The sequence below is a fragment of the Haliotis cracherodii genome, unplaced genomic scaffold, assembly GCF_022045235.1.
Source record: "Haliotis cracherodii isolate W230 unplaced genomic scaffold, xgHalCrac1.p SCAF_10, whole genome shotgun sequence".
NCBI classification, from domain to species: domain Eukaryota; kingdom Metazoa; phylum Mollusca; class Gastropoda; order Lepetellida; family Haliotidae; genus Haliotis; species Haliotis cracherodii.
In genome coordinates, this window is record NW_027266265.1 from 3,939,555 (window position 1) to 3,964,825 (window position 25,271).

Here is a 25,271-nt window from a genome sequence, read left to right on the forward strand (position 1 = left end):
TCCAGCTATATGACAGCGGCCTGTACATAATCGAATCTGGACCAGACAATCCAGTGATTGATATCATGAGCATCGATCCACGCAATTGGGATCAATAACATGCATCAACCAAGTCAGTGAGCCTGACCACCCGATCCCGTTAGTCGCCTTTTACGACAAGCATAGTCACCTTTTACGGCAAGCATGAGGAGTCAATGGTACGATTCCAACTACATCATGAGTGTGTGTTGCGTAATTACTATCAAACAATGATAATACCAGGTGTTCATGAAAAGGTCAGCGTATCCTTACCCATCAGAAACACAGGTAAAGGCAAGTCAATGGTTCACCTGAAAGAGGTGAGGTGAAATGGGGTTTAACGTTGTGTCCAAGATTATTGCACATAAAAAGCGACGCGCATGTAAGTGTATGTGTTTGTGTGCCTGCTTGTACTAGTCCGGACTGATGCTGGTTTATAGTGCTAGCACACTGAGATACCATGTCGCAGTTTAACATGAATACCCCACTTAGACACATTATACTGACTCCGAGCCGACCAGTCCTTGTTTTAGCCCCTTAATGCTGAGCGCCTGACAGGGTAACAACAAGTACCATCTTTTAACGTCTTTTGGTATGACGTGGCTAGGGATCGAACCACGGACCTTCCGCTCTCCGGGCGGACGCTCTACCATTAGACAACGGAGGCGGTCTCACCTGAGAGACATGGGAACAGGTGATACAAGTCAAAATTGGGAATTGTTACCAGTTGTTACCATTTACCTTCTGGATCTTATTCTGGGGAAAATCGATTTGAAAATCATGACACAACGGATGTAAATCTACACACCAAGTTGAGTGGCCCAATGTGTTTTTAATGTAGATCTATGTTACATGTAGATTAGATCTATGTTACATGTAGAGTAGATCTATGCTACATGTAGATTAAATCTATGTTACATGTAGATTAGATCTATGCTACATGTAGATTAGATCCATGTTACATGTAGATTAGATCAGATCTATGTTACATTTAGATTAGACCATAGTTACATGTAGATTAGATCTATGTTACATGTAGATTAGATCTATGCTACATGTAGATTAGATCAGATCTGATCTACATGTAGATTAGATCTATGCTACATGTACGTTAGATCTATGATACATGTAGATTAGATCAGATGTATGATACATGTAGATTAGATCTATGCTACATGTAGATTAGATCTATGTTACATGTAGGTTAGATCTATGCTACATGTAGATTAGATCTATGCTACATGTAGATTAGATCTATGTTACATGTAGATTACATCTATGTTACATGTAGGTTAGATCTATGCTACATGTAGATTAGATCTATGTTACATGTAGATTAGATCTATGCTACATGTAGATTAGATCTATGCTACATGTAGATTAGATCTATGTTACATGTAGATTAGATCTTAGTTACATGTAGATCAGATCTATGTTACATGTAGATTAGATCTATGATACATGTAGATTAGATCTATGTTACATGTAGATTAGATCTATGCTACAAGTAGATCAGATCTATGTTACATGTAGATTAGATCTAAGCTACATGTAGATTAGATCTATGTTACATGTTGATTAGATCTATGTTACATGTAGATTAGATCTATGTTACATGTAGATTCAAGAGCGACATGCTGATGTTGGCATTGATCACAGCATGATCCCATCATCAAATCAGCTGTTGGAATCAGAGGTTGTTATATTGATTTGAGTGAGGAGTCAAAATCAAGTATATTCCCAATTTCATGGTAGAATTACAGTTTACAAAAAACAAGGCATGTTCTTAACATTAGTTTATTAAAGATAAACCACACAAAAACAAAACAAGGTCTTCTACACAAACAGACTGAGTTATTATGAATGTTCCCATGTGTGTTACCAAGTCAAAGCAACAAAAAGGAAGTTTGTCAAAATATTGTTCAACAATCCTGAGCAGGAAGCCCCGACATGAGCACTTCTGTCTGATAGCTGCCATATGATGGGGTCGGGGCCCTGGTCGATGTTCCTGGCATAAAGAACTCATAAAACAGTAATCATCTGGGTGAGTGAGTGAGTGAGTTGGCTTTTTCACCCATTTGAACAGTCTTTCAGTTATATCCGAGTGTTTCAGTGAGTGAGTGAGTGAGTGAGTGAGTGAGTGAGTTGGGTTTAACACCGCTTTTAACAGCATTCCAGTTATATCACATGTTAGCTTAATGTGGGAGGAAAGCCTGAAGTGATGCAGGTCTCAGACGTTTACCACTTCGGGGAAACCCACGAGCACGGGTATGGTGCTGACAAACCTGGAAACATAATCGGGGTGAACCGGGATTCGAACCCACAATCATAGGTTCCTTGCGTGTCCAAGGGACGCAACTCTGCACAGCGAATTGCAGCGCCTTAGACGACTGGGCAACCCGTGCCCCCACCGAGTGTTTCAGCTTGAAGTGGGAGGAAAGCCCAAAGTGATGCAGCGCTCCTCGACTCAAATGAAACTCATGAACTTGCTGACAAACCAAGAAACCAAATATAGGCGTACATGGGATTCAAACCCAGGATCATGGGTTTCTGAAACATCTTTGGGATGCTGAAGATGACTGGGACACCTGTGATCCATCTGTGGACACGTAGATGGGCTTTGTCCACCAAGTATATAATGACTGGGACACCTGTGATCCATCTGTGGACACGAAAGATGGGCTTTGTCCACCAAGTATATAATGACTGGGACACCTGTGATCCATTTGTGGACACGAAAGATGGGCTTTGTCCACCAAGTATATAATGACTGGGACACCTGTGATCCATTTGTGGACACGAAAGATGGGCTTTGTCCACCAAGTTTATAATGCACCCAGCACACCCAGCACCAGGAGCCGGATGGGGTTTTACATTCATCCCTGAGAACAGATCATCACACTGGAATCTCCTTCTGAAGGTTCTTTACCAAAGGTTCTTCAGTTGCCTTGGTGATGAGGGCGTTGATACAGCAGAGGAGATTCATGAATTCATGGATTCATGGATTCATGAATAAAACACTCTGTGAATGTGTCATACATTGCATTGTGCACGGAAATCTTCATCAACACTCCAATGTTATCAGGTATTGAGCATCAACCACATATAGATCATCTTATTTTGACAAACTTCACATTTACACATAAATATTAATACCAGTACTCAAAACAACCCATTCCCAATGTTAACACTCTAAACTAGACAACACACAATTGATACATGACAAGCGTATAGAGCTGGCCAAAACCTCAGTTCATCAAACACATTTTCAAATATCAAATATTCTGACCAAGCAAAATGCATATATAAAGGGTAGATTGTCACACACATAAAAACATTATTATGAATAACCAACGTTAACTAAAAAGCAATGATAAATGTACATGGGGTGTTTCTTGGATAAATCATAAGAAGCATAGATAGCATTATCACATTTGCAAATTAATACTCTTGTCACTAAAATCAGTTTTCTTGAATACAGTATACGCTTGCATAGCATTTTGATTACTACCCAAGTAAATATAGACGTATAGTTCTCTATGGTGGAATGATTTGGGCACAGTTCATGAACTTATAACTTGCTGACAAACCAAGAAACCAAATATAGGCGTACATGGGATTCAAACCAAGGATCATGGGTTTCTGAAACATCTTTGGGATGCTGAAGATGACTGGGACACCTGTGATCAATGTCCAATATTAATTTGAAAGTATCACTGTTCCGTTGTTGGGCACAGAGAACCTTCCAGAACATTTCTCCACCTACAAGCATCAACAAGTTCCTAAGCAGGATGAGGTTCAACTTCAACAGCACCCTAGTCCCCATGGGTATCATGTTTTTTTATCAATAGATGGTCAAAACCTCAAAGTTAAAAGATAAAAAGGCAAATTGTGACATTGTCCTTCTTGTTTTGGAATATATACCACTCGGTTTTTGCTAAGGGTATTCCCAGGTATTGAGGACACCAACTATTCACTGACAATCTGTACATGTAAATAGACTGAAACAGCGAGCCGTCCTTATCAAGAGTGGAGTAGTAGATATATATATAAATAAAAACACACAACACAGTTTACTAGTGTTTGCAATGTATCAGCTGTAGGGACAGAAAGACTTCAATGTTACAGAATATGACAGAAAAACTTCAATGTTTCAAAATATGACAGAAAGACTTCAATGTTACAGAATTAATGTCAATGTTTCCGTATCCCTAACAAATATTGAGAAGTATATATTCCAAATTAAGAGGGTTTGTTATCTTTAAAATACATCCAGTGATCTTCAAGATGAATTCTTTTTCCACAATAAATCTATATCTTTCACATATATTCACAATATTGATATTATTTCATGATACAAGTCATGTTGTCAGAGATTGTCTACCTGTAACACCAAGTCCTGTTGTCAGAGATTGTCTACCTGTAACACCAAGTCATGTTGTCAGAGATTGCCTACCTGTAACACCAAGTCATGTTGTCAGAGATTGTCTACCTGTAACACCAAGTCATGTTGTCAGAGATTGTCTTCCTGTAACACCAAGTCATGTTGTCAGAGATTGTCTACTTGTAACACCAAGTCGTGTTGTCAGAGATTGTCATCAGTCTTTCCTTATTGGATAGTCTTTCCAGGAACGCCAGTATCCTGGTCAGGTCAATACACTAACAACCCTACGAGACACATATAATACATTACACACCGGGACCAGTAGATTCATTGCACAGCATCACAGCTCAGTAATCTTCACTACTTACTACAGATAACAAAACACACACGACTGATATTAAACAAATTGAAACTTCAAAACTTGTGTACGCATATATAAATATATATATATGATGGTATGTAAACAAAGTAAACGCCTGCATATTGAGAGCATCTTAAAACTAATACAATGTAAAAAGATCATATTTGCAATCTTTGGTCAGTTGCATTTGTTATCACAAGTCTTCTGTACATATTTCAGAACAACATTTCTTCCAGCTTCTAAATGCCTATCAAAGAGTCCAGATTATCTTACCTCTGATGGCCTGTATTCTACAAGTTTAATTTTTATATCTGCATAAGATATATTTTGCATTGACTTTTAAAAAGAATGGAATTCAACCTTACAGGTACATGATGTTACCCTGCATATACATATACGTAACCCAACTGAGCACCCATCCACCATGGTTAGTGTGTCATTACCCCTGCTACACCAATAATTATGTGCATATTGATAATACGATAACGCCACACCCTAAAGCATGCTCAAAGCGAAACATTATTACCCCAGTCATTGGATCAGTGTGCAATCGATTTTCATTCTCAGCTCCCTGGGGAGTATGCAACCTGATACCTTATATACAGTTCACACTGTTCTGCCATTGTGAAGCTCCCAGTACAAGGGGGATGCTGAGCATGATCATTAGGGGAATCTAGGACTCAAACCCATGATCAGCAGATCCTGACACGGGTAAGGGAGACAACTTGTGGCTTGTTAAACGATTGAGCCATCTGTACCCCATATCACCTGTACCCGCTGGCATAACAAAAAATGACATTGGTCATGCCCTCGTAACATGCCAACAGAGAGAAAAACAATCATATCATAATTGTACTGCATGAGAAATCTGACATGTCATAAATTATTGTTATATTGGATTGTCACGTTTGATTAAAGAATAACACTCAATTATCACCACATTCCTAAATCATTCATTCAAAATCACATTGGCGGCTTTACTTCTAAAAAATAACACAGATATTTAATTGCAATTCCTGTAAATTCTCTATCACAATTCGATACTCAGAGCATCATGTTTGAACAAAATAAACTGGAACCGTCTCCACAGTTCTGATATGCGGACTTGGAATGCATCACTACCTGGAGGAACAACATGATGATGTAGACAAAACCAGGCTACACTTACTTGCCATACCAAAGTTAGTAAAAAATAATCAGGCAAATATCTAAAAATAACATGCTATGAAGCGCTACTACAAGAATAATGGAGATGGATCTACAGTATCAATTCACAAGAAAACTTTTCTCAGCATCGATCTGGTCTAACCGAAGGACATTAGCAGTACATGACAACACACTGATGTCGCTTTATTCTGTTCAAGTAGTCTAAGGCCACACTGTTGCAGAGTATAGGAAATATATTACTCAAAAGAAGTTAAGAACACCAGATTTTTTAATGAGCGAGTGGGTATGGTTTCACACCACTTTTTAGCAATATCACGGCTGGGGACACCAGAAATGGGCTTCTCACCTTGTAACCAGGTCGGAAATCGAACCCAGTCTTCGCCTTAACAAGCGAACGTTTTAACCACTAGACTACCCCACCACCCCATTTTTTCTAATATTACTCTCGTTAATCTGTCATGGCCACGTCTGTCATGGCCACGACAGAATAACCATAGTCATATGAAAAATCAGGTGAGGTGTTTTTTTCTTGTGAAAAGTATATTATGATCTGTGTTCTGGTCAATAGTATGTTTGACAACAGCGTAATTCTACTTGGGCAGAGGAACATGCCTTTTACAGAGTCAAAGATAACCTTCATTTTTGTCAAACTTGTCACGAGAGATGGACATACAACCAGTGTATAAATGTTTAAGTAAGCTCTCCTTCATTCTACACATATCAAATGGTGATATCACACCTCCAAATTCAAAACACAGCAGATACAACACAAAGTTCAGATCCATTATATGTATATCGTTATTAAAACACGATGTTGTCACCGTAGCCCTGCTAAATCTTCATTACTCTGATCACAATCATATTCATGGACTGTCATTGAAGATATTTATATCACAATCATTTCAAATCATACTTAATTGTCATAACCTCCTAAATATAACGTTGAGGAGCAAAATAACGATATGTAGAGAAGTCATTTCAACTCAAACTCCCTCAACTGGAAACATTGATAAGGAATATGACCCCATTGATAAATTACTGTAAATCTTGAAATTAATGTGTCTCCAAATTAATACGAATGCTGAAACCTAGCCAAAAATGCGAGTCAATATCAGTGTGACTCACCCCACCCCATCCCCAGTGAAATGATACAAATCCTTACCTGAATCCAATCAAACACAAATAGCACCACTTATTAGCACTGAGTAAAGCACTTCTGTAATAACTATAAACAGTGTTTTCCTAAAAACAACACACAGTTGATATGTTTATTCTGTTGACTGGCATTAAGGAAGTTCAAAGGCAATAAAACAATTGAACCAACAACAGTTCACTGATTGGAGTGGTCAATGATGCCTAGTTTGACACGAGTGGGTAGAACTCTTGACCCCAGCAGTGATAACTTACTGGACCCCCATTGTGTAATTCCTATTCTTTAAATTACATTGCTATGTACTTTAACAACTGCTGCTCAATAAACCAATGCAAAGTTTCATTAATGTGAATAAGTGAGTGAGTGAGTGAGTATGGTTTTATGCCGCTTATAGCAATATTCCAGCAATATCACACCAGCAATGGGCTTCACACATTGTACCCATGTAGGGAATCGAACCCGGGTCTTCGGCATGACGAGTGAACGCTTTAACCACTAGACTACCCAACCGCCCCTAATGTGAATAAAGACCACTTGCATTTTGCACATTTTATTCACTCTCACATTAATTTCAAGATTTACAGTATATCGTCACTTGATTCTAATAAATAATACTTTGAATGGTTGACTCACAACACATTCACGATCCCCATGAAACTGAATTAACAAGGAGTCATTGTACTTAGTATCTTGGTACAGCCGCACTAAACACTGGGATTATGATAAAGATACTTAACAGCATCAGCAGCGATAATAGTGTTGTTTTTTCCTAATAATAAGCAAAACGTTTTGTCTGAAAGTCAGCAAAAGAAAATAAGTGTTAATTTTAATTATTTTTCTAAATAATTGCATTTGGATCTGCATTCCAAACACTAACAACTTAATGGAGTCATATGTTTTCGAGGACAATTGTTTTGTTTCTTACAAGCAATTGCCGTTTAGGCCATAATAATATCAAGTAGTTGTGTCTAATACAAGCTCTAAACCTACATTTATTTGCAGCTGTAACTGACTGTTTGACAAATCTGCCGATTGTTTGACTACTTTGCCAATTGTGGACAGCTGCGTTGGGTTTGTGATGCGCTATCCTAAGAAAGATGTGGTAATACTCCATCCTTTTCATGTAACAATAATACTTTTAAAAGCTCAGAAAACATGTTAAAAAAACTTGTTAGAGTTTCAGGCAAGTTTCTCAACTGATAACAAACACATAAACTTAACATTTCAATAAAATATCATCATACTAACTAACAAACTCAACAATTCAAATGTACAGGTCTTAAACCTTGACATTTTTTAAATAATTATCTTGGTGTAACAATTTGAGAGTTCAACCTCATTTTGTGCTAGGCAAGAAACTCAAAGGTTTTGTGCGTGTAAATTTGCATAAAAAACAATTTAACCCATGTCACACATTAGACCTTAGATTTAAAACAATACTGATCAGAAAAATCAAAGTATTACTTGACAAAAAGCAAAAAAACACCATCAAAATAATCAGAACTGTTTCACTTTTGAACACCGCACTCAGCAATATTCCAGCTGTATGATAACGGTCTGGAATAATCGAGTTTGGACCAGAAAATCCAGGGATTGACATCATGAACATTGATCTAAGCAATTGGGGTTTGACGAAATCCACCAGCCAAGTCAGCAAGATTGACCACCCAATTTCCTTAGAAACATGTTCATGTCTTGTCTTATACATTTCACTACATAATACATGTACATCGTCCACAGCGGCACCGCTCACAACTACATCATCCACAGCCTCATCATGGACATCATTGTAATCAAACTAGAGTAAATAAAGTAGACGCATCAAAATATCAAAGGCACTATAATACATGCATAGGTCAGCTGGAATATCAAAAATATATCATTTGCGCAAAATAAAAGTTTCATATATTTTACAGACTTGCTGCGGTGAAACCTTCAGAAATAGTGATTCTTTCACTAACTCCAGTGCAGTATTACCTGTGCTTGTGCTAACGAGATGTATAGAGTTTTATAGAAAATATACACTGGAGAACCTGTTAGTCTGTTCAGGTACATGACTGTAGCAATATGTCATGTGTTCGACATGAGCGGAAAAAAGACTTCTGTAAGAATATTATTGCATGGAAAATATATATTTAAAAAAATAGTTCAAACCTATCTATTTCTAAAATTACAGAATGTTTTCCATGATGTCCTGAAGAAAGTAAACATACTACTCAAAAGAAGTTAAGGATCACCCGATTCTTTCATAATGGTAAAGTTTATCTGTCATGACATGAGAGACTAACTAAAGTAATATGAAGGAATCAGGTGATCCTTAACTTCTTTTGAGTAGTATATAAATTGTAATGACACAGGAGAAAGGCCACTAAAAAGACAATGTGTTATCAGTAATATCCCTGAACAAGTGAATTGTCCCACTGTACAGAGAACCCCTTTGTACATGGCAGGAACGTATACCCCAATCTACATTCATCATCTACATCCCCGTCTGCATGTATCCCCACAGCTATACGTTGGCAGATCTGTCACTGGTGCCATCAAGAATCAAACAGTGCTTATTCTATGCTCCAACACAGTTTAATCTATGCATAAACATGTCTTAACTTACGCTCCAACACAGCCTAAACTATGTTCAAGAACTGTACAACCTAGGCTTCATCACAGCTTAATCTATGACTAAACCATACAAAACAGTTGTTGATCATTCTTAAACATGTTTGATCATGGCTTGAACAGTGCTAGTCCATGCTTGAACAGTGCTGGTCCATGCTTGAATAGTGCTGATCCATGCTTGAACAGTACTGGTCCATGCTTGAATAGTGCTGATCCATGCTTGAACAGTACTGATCCATGCTTGAATAGTGCTGGTCCATGCTTGAATAGTGCTGATCCATGCTTGAACAGTGCTGCTCCATGCTTGAACAGTGCTGGTCCATGCTTGAACAGTGCTGATCAATGCTTGAACAGTGCTGCTCCATGCTTGAACAGTGCATGAAGACCACATGATCAATGCTGGTGTCCGTTGACACCATTCAGCACATCGGTGTAATGGTTGCTGCAGAACTCTTGGATCCGGTCGCACGCCTCAGTCACCTTCTCTGTCGGCACGGTCAACACGATGCGGAAGTAGTTGGAGTACTGGAAACACTGCAGGGAGAGAGTGAGGATGTCATGTTTAATGCAGCCTCCAGGAATGTAACAGCTGTACAAGTCAAAAGTCTATACAAGCATAAAATACTCATATTCCCTACCAATATGACACGTCTGGTTGTGTGCAAGGCAAGATATATTGTATGGTTTTCAAGATCTGTTCCGGAAACAAGCACTGGTGCCATTTTCAGTCTAAGTCAAAGTCGTTTCCATGGAAACTTGAAAAATAATTTTTTCAAAATTCGTTAACTGTCAAAAGGCAACAGTTTACCACGAAACCTATGAATGTGCCAAGTGTTGTGAAGAAATATTATACAGTTATCAAGATCTGCTATGGAAACGAGCACTAGCACCCTTTTCAGTCTAAGTCAAAGTTGTTGCCATGGAAACTCGAAAATTAAATTTTTCAAAAATTTCAAACTATCAAAAGGCACCAGTACACCACCTGGAACTGCATTTCACATGCAAATGATGTGAATGAGTGAGTGAGTGAGTATGGTTGTCGCCTCTTACGACAAGCATAGTCACCTTTTATGGCAAGCAAGGGTTGCTGAAGACCTTTTCTACCCCGATCTTCACAGGTATCAGATGTAAATATATATATGAATACAAGGCATAGATGCATACATTCGTAATCCACACGGGTCCATGACACTTACAGTGGAAGGTAGACAAAAGACACTCTGCTCAGTCACCAGACTCTGTGTAAAGTCGATGTCTGTCTTAAATTCGGGGAACAAGTCCTTGTCGTACCCAACCTGTAACAGATGGAGATAATTCAAAAACTACTCGCTTCAAATCAAACGACTGCTCAGCTAAACCACTTCTAATTCATATGCCGGAAATATCTTCGGAAACAAAAAAGTTTCAGCTTATTGTTTCACCATTGGCATTAAAGATAATGTAATATCTGTGGCAAGATTTACAAATATGTATTCCATAGCGAATCAGACAGCTCTAAATGCCATCAAGACAGGACTTTTCTGCATGGGAACATCTCTTGGTAGATAGCATGTAAACCATAAGGTGACATTCATTTTCGTCCCAGGTTCGAGACAGCGCAATGTCGTTTTATCTCGATTTCGAGAAAAGAGGGCAAATTTAGATGTATTCATTAAGTAAGGCATTCAGGACTGGAGACTATGTTCGAGGTATCGGTACATTAGAGATGATGGTGTTTGCGATAAATGGATTGAACTGTACCTGATTTTAATGGTATTTGGACCAATCAAAATCAAACATTTTTCAGTGCGATGGTAGAATTGTAAATATTACTACTGGTTCATGTTTACACGGTGTATGTTGTTATTTAACGCCGCACTCAGCAATATTCCAGCTATATGACAGCGGTCTGTAAATAATCGAGTCTGGACCAGACAATCCAGTGACTGACATCATGAGCATCGATCCACTTAATTGGGATTTGATAACATGCATCAGCCTGACCACCCAATCTTTTAAGTTGCCTCTTACGGCAAGCATGGGTTGCTGAAGACCTATTCTATCCCGGATCATCACAGGTATCACAGCGCATTTGATAATATCTCTTGAACACTGAGTTCATGTTTAATACATTACCATCATATACATGGCGCCCTGCGGCATGACCGGAACCAGCCCCGGGACGGCAGACAGACGTTCATAGAACACATCGGCGTTCCTCTGTACAGATATGAACATGGAGAAACATAAACATCCAGTAACGGGGGAGTAATGAGGGTTGTTTAGTGCAATAGTCAGAAGCAGAAGTACATCTGTACCACGATAAACTAGTGGTTCATAGCACAAGTATTTGAAATAATTTAAAAACCTAAGCAGACAGTCAGACAGGTGACCCATAAGTGTCGCCTGCCCATCTTCAAAGTTACCTGCCTGCATTCAGACATCATAAATATTGAAAAATCAGTAAACACAAGAGCAGATCGTGTCTTGCTTTGGTTGAAATAATGCAAACAATTACTTGTAAATCTCGGAGAAGTTATGATAAGACTGAACACGTAAGTAGTCTTCAAATCATCTACCAGACAAGAGGCATGTGGAGGAATATGTCAGACAGCCCGACAGAAAAGTTACCAGCCAAGGGCAGGTGGGCAGACAGGATAGCACAAGGAAAGGACTAGTGTCTTGGTAACTGAAATGAAATCTCCAACTCCTGTGACAAGTATGGAGTACTGGGTGTTTCTTCCTTGGAATCTCCACAGATGCCAACATTTCTGGGTGAATCCAGCATTGGACCTTAACCCAGAATAGGGCAATGTTTTGTTTGATGTTTGTTTGTTTGTTTGTTTGTTTGTTGTTTAACGCCACACTCAGCAATATTCAAGCTATATGACGGCGGTCTGTAAATAATGAAGTCTGGACCAGACAATCCAGTTATTGACAGCATGAACATTGATCCATACAATTGGGATCGATGACATGTATCAACCAAGTGAGTGAGCCTGACCACCCATTCCCGTTAGTCGCCTTTTACGACAAGCATAGTCGCCTTTTACGACAAGTATGGGTTGCTGAAGACCTATTCTACCCCGGAATCTTCATTGGTCGTTTTGTTTGATGATGAACAACATCACGTTGTAAATGAATTTAAGTATTATTCATACAAATGATCATGTCGTGCTCAACTTTACACGTATCTAAATCTGTCAGGGGGTATTGAGTTCTAATTGTTGTTAGATGACTGTCACTTGCGAATGAAAAGATTCTTGTAAAAACGTTCAAGACATGAGATTACTTAGAAAATAACATTATCTTAAACATTCTTTTATTTCTGATGCTATTACACCTCACCTTGATGTAGTTGAGGGTTTCCAGGTAAAATGAGGCAGGTGTCTTTTCTAGTATATCTGGTACAGCTGCTTGGATGAGAGAGTTGGGTCCAAGGATCCTCTGTGACAAGCGGACCAACCCAGACTTCACCTACAACAAGACAGAGAATCAGCAAGCGTCATCTTCCTGAGGCAAGGGAGTTAACTGACTATATAAATCCAGTTTCCACCCTTGCAGAAGTAGGCTGGAATTATGGAGTAACATTTTGGCTGGAGTAATGAGTCTATGCATAGTCCATTCAAAATTGTATATCTAACTAGACATCTGGTTTGTAAACAACATGGATTTCAAAGTGCAGATATCAGTCGACTGAAGGATTTGCAAAGCATGTTTAGCCCCAACTGGGCGTAAATAGATATTTGGCAAATTCTTTCATGTTTTTTATGAAGTGCTCATGTGATTTGATGCACTTCGCGAGGTAAGACCTGTTTTATTACAATGTATATCTTGATTATCTAACAGATCATCTTGACCATGTTGACGGGGCACTGCCATTTTGTTTGAAGTAAATGCAAGTGATATGAGTGATCTTGACCATGTTGACTTGGCACTGCCATTTTGTTTGAAGCAAATGCAAGTGATATGAGTGATCTTGACCATGTTGACTTGGCACTGCCATTTTGTTTGAAGCAAATGCAAGTGATATGAGTGATAGAATCTGATTAGTCAATAGGAGGGGCACAGGAGGGACATAGCCACTGGTTGGGCTAAAATTCCAGCCTTGTTCGGCAAAGTTGGAAACTGGACTTTCATAATCAGTTAACTCCCTTGCTTCGGGTAGATGGCAGCAGTCAACAAACACCTTGACTGGTCCCCTGTCTCTGTTGCACCTGCTCACTAATGTTACACTTAGTGTAGCAAGATAGATGAGGCGACACGCCTAGGCGAAGCATAAGGCAAGAGGTCAGTCCAACAAACACCCTACCACCAGCAGTAGAAGGGAGACAACTCTGTTTCTAGATAATTGCTCACTCAAAAGACTCATGGAGTCAAATCAAATGAAGTGGTAAAAGAAACTAATAGTTTCAGCCCACTAGATTGGATTAGTGTCATGACTTTAGTTTTACTGACAGTAGTCTTAACCTCATTCACTAACTACACGTGTCAAGTTTGTCACTTGCAAAGTAGTTATAAATGTTTTAAATGGCCCTCAGAACTATTAACAGTAACAGAAACTGACAGTTTTAGTCTACTAGTCCTTAGAATGATAACATATAGCAAAACCCTTAAAAATGGCAAATTTCTACTAGTCCTTATGATACCTTAACTATTGGGCAGTTTGGCAAGGAGTGAGTGAGTATGGTTTTACGCCACTTTTAGCAATATTCCAGCAATATCATGGCGGGGGACACCAGAAATGGGCTTCACACATTGTACCCATGTCGGGAATGGAACCCGTGTCTTCGGCGTGACAAGCAAACGCTTTAACCACGAGGCTACCCGACCGCCCCAGTTTGGCAAGGAGTATAGGACTAGTGCCAATTTCTAACACGTTATCGTATTAACTTACTTGAGTAAGTACATCGTGTCTGTCATTGATGATAATCCATCCCAGTCTCCAGCCAGGCACCAGATACCTGTAGGTAGACACAGTCACTGAACACAGCTGTATGTAATAATCCCAGCTTACAATCTTACATTGTCACAATGTTATCATATTACATCCATGCAACAATATTCAGTGGACAATGTGAGCAAATGCTGTGATATGTCATTTTTACATGGTCATATTGGAACGTTGTAGTTAGGTTTTGGATACATATTTTATGCTATGGCAATGTTACAATCTGACATCCACGCAACATTATTCTGTGGACCACCATGGGCGTTGCCACAGTGATGTGAACTATTGTGTCAGTACGTTGAATATTTGCCGTTATTGTATGGGCTCCCATACATAGTGGTAATGTGAGTGAGTGAGTGAGGATGGTTTTACCCCGCTTTTAGCAATATTCCAGCAATATCACTGCGGGGGACACCAGAAATGGGCTTCACACATTGTACCCATGTCGGGAATCGAACCCGGAGACGAGCGAACGCTTAAACCACTAAGCTACTCGACCGCCCCTAGTGGTAATGTAGTAAAACAATGCATCATATATATCTGATATATATATATATATACAAACATATCCTGCAATTCCAGAATGGGAAGACTGCATCTATGGTCTAGTGGATAGAGGGTTTGCTCAGGAGAGGAGGGACAGAAGTTTGATTCTCTGACCTGTGGTACCAAAAGTTTGTTTGTTTGTTGTTTAACGCCACACTCAGCAATATTCCAGCTATATGACGGTGGTCTGTAAATAATTGAGTCAGGACCAGACAATCCAGTGATAAATATCATGAGCATCAATCTACACAATTGGGATATGATGACATGCATTAACCAAGTCAGCCAGTCCAGTGAATGACATCATGAGCATCAATCTAAATATTGGAATATTATGATATGACCACCAAATCCCCCTAGTCGCCTCTTATGACAAGCATGAAGACCTATTCTAACCCAGATCTTCACGGGTATCGTACCAAAAGACTCTAACAGGTACTACAGGTGTACCCTGCTACCCTACCTGGTCCTCAGCATTTAGAGGATAATCCTGGTCGGCTCAAAGTTAGAGTGGATGGGGTAGCTATGTTAAACTGTGGCACGGCAAGGGGAACAACTCTGCTCACATCAAACTGAGCACATGACTTGACATGTCTTCAAGTGAGTTAGCCAGCGGTACACAAACCGTCCTCACCTCTTAGTCAGTCCTCCGCAGGAGAGAACCGGGACGTCCTTAGTGAGTGAGGCGATGGGGTGGTACTTCAGGCCCGGGAACACCTGGGACCAGAGGAAATACATGAACAGGGCCCAGACTAATTCCTGGTTTTAGATTTTGTGTGGGCAACAAGTGGTTTGAAGATATGCCAAAGAGGGAACATATAGCAGAAACGCATCTTCCTTCGCGGAAATAAGTATTGCATAGCATGGGCTTCCCGAGCACGTGAGGAGCGAGGAGATTGGAATTGCTTGAGTTATCGTCACTTTTGGCTTCAGATGTAGTCGCGATAGGACGTACATTTGTAACTTTAGTTTGATAGTTCGGTTAGTCACTTTAGTTTGAGATGTCGTCACCATAGGACTAACATCTGTCACTTTGGTTAAAAGTTAAAATTCCACTGCGCAACAACAAGTTTACTGACCTTTTTTTCCTATATTATTCGTGAAACAATATCATTCTGAAAGTCTTGCCCTCTTAAAAAAGGATATTGAGTTATGATTTGTCCCAAAGGTAATTCTTCAAAAACAAAACTTTCCTCACTGACTCAGACAGAAAAGATTATTCTTGTTTTTTTGTCCTCTTGCTGAGATTCTTAATTGAGAAATAATCACATGATGCAACAGATGTTACTACATATACCACACTCTCACTGCGTATCAAATTTCACATCGATACATGACTAAATGACAGTCATGGGCTCAAATGATTTTTTGCAACATGACGACCATGGTCATGATAACTGCCATGCTGGATTGGAATTCTGTGAGCATGTTTGAGATGTACCATTACTGGGATCACCCAAGCATGCCTGGTGTTTACAGTTTGTTTGTTTGTTTGTTGTTTAACGCTGCACTCGGTAATATTCCAGCTATATGACAGCGGCCTGTAAAATAATCGAGTCTGGACCAGATAATCCAGTGATTGACAACATAAGCATCGATCCACACAATTAGGATCGATGACATGCATCAAACAAGTCAGCGAGCCTGACCACCCGATCTTGTTAGTCGCCTTTTACAACAAGCATAGTCGCCTTTTATGGCAAGTATGGGTTGCTGAAGACCTATTCTACCCCAGAATCTTCACGGGTCTTGTGTTTACAGAGGAGTGTGGACATTGCTTAAGTAAGGGAGAGAGTTAGTTTGGTTTAATGCCGCTCTGAACAGTATTCCAGTTATATCACGGCATGTCACCAAAATGTGGGAGAAAAGCCTGAAGTGATGCAGGTCTCAGACGTTTACCATTTTTGTGAAAGCCACAAGCACAGGTATGGTGCTGACAAACCTAGAAACATAAATGGGCGACAAAGAATCGAACCTACAGTCATCTGTTTCTGGCGTGCCCAAGGGACACAACTTTGCAAATCGAATACAAGAGATATTAGATTGGTTTGATGCATAACACGAACAAACTGTTATGTTGCATGAACCGACTCATATAAACAAATCACATGTGACATCAAAGAACCATGACCCAAGACGCACCTTTTGTCTTGTGCAGGATTAACATGTAAAGTTTGGAAATCATGTGCAGCATAAAGACAAAGTGGTAACACTTGACTGATTGTTAGTTTTGTCATTAAGTGGTACACACTGGAAACATATCTTCTTAATGTACATACTTCTCTATATGTTTCTATGGTTCGTGTTTCTTTTGGCTGTGAGTATATATTTATTTTTACCAAAGTAACAGTTTTATTACATTTATTGTATAGGTTTTAGGAAGATTCTGAACACTGCACAAGCCTTATTGGTTGAAACTAGACTCTCGTCTTTTTGCATCATAAAGGTGTGGCAAGGCAAGCACAGTCAGAAACCAGTCTACAGGAGGGTCTTCATTTCAGCATCTGCACATTCACTGTGTTAATCTAGTCTCAGGGCACGATTTCCGGAAATTGATTTAACTTGCACTAGGTGCATGTTGACATGAAAACCTAGTTGCACCAGACAAAACCAGGTTGCACACAGGATCCATAAATTAATCTAATAAATAAAATCTTAGATCTGTGATGACTCTCATGATTTTAATACAGTTGGTACTCTCTGTTACCTTGGTTACCGTACTTATGTGGCAATGTCATCAATGGCAACCATCATATAATGCATAATGATTATCATTAGTTGGATAATCTAATTATCATATCAGAATACTGTGGTTAACTTCAGTTATAGATCAGCTACAGTACAGAACATAATCTAAGTACCCACAGTTTGATAATGTCAAGCCCAAGAAAGCATAAGAAAGGAATTAGTGATGTAGTATGATAATATCATGATAAAGCTTCGAGGTATTGGGAGTTTTGAACGACTGATGTTGTGTGGACAACTAAGGGATGGCAGACACAAATTGGAAACATTTTGATCCCTGAGTGTTCAAGTAAACATGGGGCAAGAACACAGAAATCTGATCATGTGCCTTTTGGATATGTACTCACAAAATGCTCGTATATTTCGTCTGCAATGATTGGCAGCTTGTACTTTTCCGCTAGCGCCAATATGTCCTCCAGGTGGCGCTGACTGTACACGGAGCCGCAGGGGTTGGAGGGGTTGGTGACGATAATGGCGGCGGTGTTGACGTCGATCAGTTCCTCCATGTGACCAAGGTCAGCCTCCCAGGACTTCTCCGGCTGGAAGACACAGAGACCTCTCACATCCTAACACTATAATGTCCAACGCTTGGCTGGAAGACACAGAGACCTCTCACATCCTTACACTATAATGTCCAACGCTTGGCTGGAAGACACAGAGACGTCTCACATCCTTACACTATAATGTCCAACGCTTGGCTGGAAGACACAGAGACGTCTCGCATCCTTACACTATAATGTCCAAAGCTGAGACCCAGCCTCCCGTCAATATCGGAGAAAGAACATCTCAGAGACCTCTCACATCCTTACACTATAATGTCCAAAGCTGAGACCCAGCCTCCCGTCAATATCGGAGAAAGAACATCTCAGAGACCTCTCACATCCTTACACTATAATGTCCAACGCTGAGACCCAGCCTCCCGTCAATATCGGACAAAGAACATCTCAGAGACGTCTCACATCCTTACACTATAATGTCCAACGCTGAGACCCAGCCTCCCGTCAATATCGGAGAAAGAACATCTCAGAGACCTCTCACATCCTTACACTATAATGTCCAAAGCGGAGACCCAGCCTCCCGTCAATATCAGAGAAAGAACATCTCAGAGACGTCTCACATCCTTACACTATAATGTCCAAAGCTGAGACCCTACCTCCCGTCAATATCAGAGAAAGAACATCTCAGAGACCTCTCACATCCTTACACTATAATGTCCAAAGCTGTGACCCAGCCTCCCGTCAATATCAGAGAAAGAACATCTCAGAGACCTCTCACATCCTAACACTATGATGTCCAAAGCGGAGACCCAGCCTCCCGTCAATATCATAGAAAGAACATCTCAGAGACGTCTCACATCCTTACACTATGATGTCCAAAGCTTAGACCCTACCTCCCGTCAATATCAGAGAAAGAACATCTCAGAGACGTCTCACATCCTTACACTATGATGTCCAAAGCGGAGACCCAGCCTCCCGTCAATATCAGAGAAAGAACATCTCAGAGACGTCTCACATCCTTACACTATGATGTCCAAAGCGGAGACCCAGCCTCCCGTCAATATCAGAGAAAGAACATCTCAGAGACGTCTCACATCCTTACACTATAATGTCCAAAGCTAAGACCCAGCCTCCCATCAATATCAGAGAAAGAACATCTCAGAGACGTCTCACATCCTTACACTATAATGTCCAAAGCTAAGACCCAGCCTCCCATCAATATCAGAGAAAGAACATCTCAGAGACCTTTCACATCCTTACACTATAATGTCCAAAGCTTAGACCCTACCTCCCGTCAATATCGGAGAAAGAACATCTCAGAGACGTCTCACATCCTTACACTATAATGTCCAAAGCTTAGACCCTACCTCCCGTCAATATCGGAGAAAGAATATCTCAGAGACGTCTCACATCCTTACACTATAATGTCCAAAGCTTAGACCCTACCTCCCGTCAATATCGGAGAAAGAACATCTCAGAGACCTCTCACATCCTTACACTATAATGTCCAAAGCTTAGACCCTACCTCCCGTCAATATCAGAGAAAGAACATCTCAGAGACCTCTCACATCCTAACATTATAACGTCCAAAGCTTAGACCCAGCCTCCCGTCAATATCGGAGGAAGAACATCTCAGAGACCTCTCAAATCCTAACATTATAATGTCCATGCAAAGCTGAGACCCAACCTCCCATCAATATTGGAGAAAGAACATCTCAGAGACCTCTCACATCCTTACACTATGATGTCCAAAGCTGAGACCCAGCCTCCCGTCAATATCGGAGAAAGAACATCTCAGAGACCTCACACATCCTAACATTATAATGTCCAAAGCTGAGACCCAGCCTCCCGTCAATATCGGAGAAAGAACATCTCAGAGACCTCACATATCCTAACATTATAATGTCCAAAGCCTCGACCCAACCTCCCGTCAATATCAGAGAAAGAACATCTCAGAGACGTCTCACATCCTTACACTATAATGTCCAAAGCTTAGACCTAACCTCCCGTAGATATCGGAGAAAGAACAAAATGTTGCAACTTGAACTGACTTGTATTACAATCGACATGATTAAGACATACAAGAAAGCAATGTCATCCCTATCCCCTGATATGGGTCTGTTTAGAATTTTGTTTGTTTATATAGTAGTGAACATAAACTATACAAAAAAAAGAGTCCTATAAAGCCTTAAGAAGAGATAGGCGCTTGGGCTGCTTCATGTTGTCAGATAAAATGGTTAAACAAGAAATTAAAACACACAAAATGCCCCTTCTCTGGTAACATAACACTTGATATCTTGATAGATATCTCTTAGATAAACTAACTTCAGTAGTTTCTGTGAAAACTTGTCCCCATTTCACACAGTATGCACCAAGTTGAAAAGCATGGAGCAAGGGACATAACTCTTTACAAAATGAATTTATGGGATCAATTTTCAAACTCATATCAGTGTAATGAGGGGTAAAGGGCTCAAAGTGTGTGTGATGGGGTGGGGGGAAGGGAGGGGGGAAGGGAGGGGGGAAGGGAGGGGGGAAGGGAGGGGAGGGGAGGGGAGGGGAGAGGGGATGCAGCAGGAATGGCCATAACCCAAAGTGACCCAGGTGTTTGCTGGTGCCAACAGATCCAAGATCATAATCAGTGTCTCATACTGATCCAGGAATCTTAGCTGAGATTCCCAGTTTGGAGGGATCGACTCGACAATCTTTTTTCTGCACTTGTTGAGAGGTACTCACAATGAGGTCGTACATGAGGATGCTGATCCCGAGGGACTCGGCCAGCGTCTTGTAGATGGAGAATCCTGGTCTTGGGATGAGGATGTTCTGACCAGGGTTGGCCAAACATGTGATGCAAAGGTCAAGGGCACTTGAGCAGCCGCTGCACAGAATGACATCCTGGAACAACACCACGCTATGAACAACCGTAAACCGGTTACTTCTCTTACTGACACCCTTTCCATTCCGATTCATTGATATCAATATATTCAATACATCTGCCGTGCAGGATAGTGCGGACATACTGTTGCAAACAGTTGCTACTGGCTACTATTCACACCTATGCTATACTTTTGGTTACTATTCACTCCCAAGTTAGCCTTTCAGCTACTATTCACTCCCAGGTTATATGTTTGACTACTATTGACTCCCAAGTTATACTTTTGGCTACTTTTCACTCCTATGTTATACTTTCGGCTACTATTCACTCCAATGTTAAACGCTTGGCTACTATTCACTCCTACGTTAGCGGTTGGCTACTTTTCACTCCTGTTATACTTTCAGCTACTATTCACTCCTATGTTAAACGCTTGGCTACTATTCACTCCTATGTTAAAGGCTTGGCTACTATCAACTCCTAAGTTAGCCTTCATTGTTTATTGAAAGATTTGTGACACATAACATTTGATCAAAAAGTATATCTGTCTCTCTGAAAAGAAACCCTATTTTCAATTCAGTGCCAGACTGCCATAATGAGAATGTACATAGTCCATTCCGGCGGGTGTGTGTAGGTGATGTCAGTCATCAGTATGTACACTATGTCCCCTACCTGTGCTGTCACTGTAGCCGACGGGGTCGAGATGTGCTTAGCTACAGCCTCCCTCGCCATCTTGCAGCCTGCAACACAAACTGCAAGTGTTATGACCAATTTGGGGGTTAGGGGCAGAGTTAGGGGTGGGGGTGCTGGTTGGGTTGGGTGGGGTTAGGGGTTAGGGGTTAGGGGTTAGGGGCAGGGGCAGGGATTGGGGTTACTGGGGTGGCCCCTTAGTTAAATCATTTGTTCATCATGTTGAAGACGCGGGTTCGATTCCCCACATGGGTACAATGTGAGAAACTATTAGTGGTGTCCCCGCCGTGATATTGCTGGTAATTGCTACTCAGCACCAACCCAACCTGGGTACTGAGTTACCCGTCCCAGCCCTAGTAATAATGGAGAGTTCCAAATACAGAAACAAAGTCGATCTATAACTTGTTGTGTATATTGTATACATTCAGTCAAATCTGAGCGCCCTGGAATCTACACCCTTATGACAGAATTACTGAGGGCATAGCTGCACTCTGGCACATTTCCTATCCTGAGGACAGAACTTCTGAATTGAGGTGGAAAAGAAATGAAGCCAAACTGTGATAGAAAGGCCACATCTGATTGGCTCAAAGACCCACTCACCCTTCATTTAGCCTGGGTGGTCAAAGTTCACTCCAGAATTTTTTTTTTCCATGGGAAGATGGAAACTTCCCTTCCATGCCTGAAGGAGAAATGCATATTATCTATAAGCTTCCACCTCTGTCTTACCTACAGATGGGCCATAGCCGTTCGACTTCCGCGCCCTCACAGCCGCAATAACAGCCTCCTCTGCCACCTCGGGGTCTGGGAGGTTGCCGAACACTGTTGGGTCTCCTGCAACAGCAACATCAGACACTAGCAGTCACACAAACACAGGCTACATCAGACACTAGCAGTCACACAAACACTGGCGACATCAGACACTAGCAGTTACACAAACACGGGCAACATCAGACATTAGCAGTCACACATACACAGGCTACATCAGACACTAGCAGTCACACAAACACTGGCAACATCAGACACTAGCAGTCACACAAACACGGGAAACATCAGACACTAGCAGTCACACAAACACTGGCTACATCAGACACTAGCAGTCACACAAACACTGGCAACATCAGACACTAGCAGTCACACAAACACGGGCAACATCAGACACTAGCAGTCACACAAACACTGGCAACATCAGACACTAGCAGTCACACAAACACAGGCAACATCAGACACTAGCAGTCACACAAACACTGGAAACTTCAGACACTAGCAGTCACACATACACTGGCAACATCAGACACTAGCAGTCACACAAACACGGGCAACATCAGACACTAGCAGTCACACATACACTGGCGACATCAGACATTAGCAGTCACACAAACACTGGCTACATCAGACACTAGCAGTCACACAAACACGGGCAACATCAGACATTAGCAGTCACACAAACACTGGCAACATCAGACATTAGCAGTCACACATACACAGGCAACATCAGACATTAGCAGTCACACAAACACTGGCGACATCAGACATTAGCAGTCACACATACACAGGCAACATCAGACATTAGCAGTCACACAAACACTGGCAACATCAGACATTAGCAGTCACACAAACACTGGCAACATCAGACATTAGCAGTCACACAAACACTGGCAACATCAGACATTAGCAGTCACACAAACACTGGCAACATCAGACACTAGCAGTCACACAAACACAGGCAACATCAGACACTAGCAGTCACACAAACACTGGCGACATCAGACATTAGCAGTCACACATACACAGGCTACATCAGACATTAGCAGTCACACAAACACTGGCGACATCAGACATTAGCAGTCACACAAACACTGGCGACATCAGACATTAGCAGTCACACATACACAGGCTACATCAGACATTAGCAGTTACACAAACACTGGCAACATCAGACATTAGCAGTCACACAAACACTGGCGACATCAGACATTAGCAGTCACACATACACAGGCTACATCAGACATTAGCAGTCACACAAACACTGGCAACATCAGACATTAGCAGTCACACAAACACTGGCAACATCAGACATTAGCAGTCACACAAACACTGGCGACATCAGACACTAGCAGTCACACAAACACTGGCGACATCAGACATTAGCAGTCACACATACACAGGCTACATCAGACATTAGCAGTCACACAAACACTGGCAACATCAGATATTAGCAGTCACACAAACACTGGCGACATCAGACATTAGCAGTCACACAAACACTGGCGACATCAGACATTAGCAGTCACACATACACATGCTACATGAGACATTAGCAGTCACACAAACACTGGTAACATCAGACATTAGCAGTCACACAAACACAGGCAACATCAGACATTAGCAGTCACACAAACACTGGCGACATCAGACATTAGCAGTCACACAAACACTGGCGACATCAGACATTAGCAGTCACACATACACAGGCTACATCAGACATTAGCAGTCACACAAACACTGGCAACATCAGACATTAGCAGTCACACAAACACTGGCGACATCAGACATTAGCAGTCACACAAACACTGGCGACATCAGACATTAGCAGTCACACATACACAGGCTACATCAGACATTAGCAGTCACACAAACACGGGCAACATCAGACATTAGCAGTCACACAAACACAGGCAACATCAGACGCTAGCAGTCACACAAACACTGGCAACATCAGACATTAGCAGTCACACAAACACAGGCAACATCAGACACTAGCAGTCACACAAACACTGGCAACATCAGACATTAGCAGTCACACAAACACTGGCGACATCAGACATTAGCAGTCACACAAACACAGGCAACATCAGACACTAGCAGTCACACAAACACAGGCAACATCAGACACTAGCAGTCACACAAACACTGGCGACATCAGACATTAGCAGTCACACATACACAGGCTACATCAGACATTAGCAGTCACACAAACACTGGCGACATCAGACATTAGCAGTCACACAAACACTGGCGACATCAGACATTAGCAGTCACACATACACAGGCTACATCAGACATTAGCAGTTACACAAACACTGGCAACATCAGACATTAGCAGTCACACAAACACTGGCGACATCAGACATTAGCAGTCACACATACACAGGCTACATCAGACATTAGCAGTCACACAAACACTGGCAACATCAGACATTAGCAGTCACACAAACACTGGCAACATCAGACACTAGCAGTCACACATACACAGGCTACATCAGACATTAGCAGTTACACAAACACTGGCAACATC

The 25,271-nt window shown here is 41.1% G+C and overlaps 1 protein-coding gene and 1 long non-coding RNA gene across 2 annotated transcripts in view; both read right to left on the reverse strand.

The window, feature by feature from the left end:
• Positions 1 to 1,799: 1,799 nt before the first annotated feature.
• LOC139453972 (uncharacterized) lies at positions 1,800 to 5,891 on the reverse strand. Its single transcript, XR_011652430.1, has 2 exons — positions 2,670 to 5,891; positions 1,800 to 2,606 (listed from the first exon to the last, which is right to left on the reverse strand). It is a non-coding gene; the product is annotated as an uncharacterized lncRNA (long non-coding RNA).
• A 3,508-nt stretch (positions 5,892 to 9,399) lies between these two features.
• The window catches only part of LOC139453973 (tyrosine aminotransferase-like), a 40,205-nt gene continuing 24,333 nt past the window's right edge, over positions 9,400 to 25,271 (reverse strand). The window contains exons 3-12 of the mRNA XM_071235432.1: positions 22,703 to 22,807; positions 21,959 to 22,026; positions 21,151 to 21,309; positions 18,268 to 18,459; positions 15,810 to 15,892; positions 14,576 to 14,642; positions 13,027 to 13,155; positions 11,815 to 11,898; positions 10,896 to 10,994; positions 9,400 to 10,233 (exon numbers count right to left, since the gene is read on the reverse strand). Of these exons, the coding sequence (XP_071091533.1) occupies positions 10,093 to 10,233; positions 10,896 to 10,994; positions 11,815 to 11,898; positions 13,027 to 13,155; positions 14,576 to 14,642; positions 15,810 to 15,892; positions 18,268 to 18,459; positions 21,151 to 21,309; positions 21,959 to 22,026; positions 22,703 to 22,807 (1,127 nt within the window). The 3' untranslated portion in view covers positions 9,400 to 10,092. The remainder of the gene's footprint in view (positions 10,234 to 10,895; positions 10,995 to 11,814; positions 11,899 to 13,026; positions 13,156 to 14,575; positions 14,643 to 15,809; positions 15,893 to 18,267; positions 18,460 to 21,150; positions 21,310 to 21,958; positions 22,027 to 22,702; positions 22,808 to 25,271) is intronic.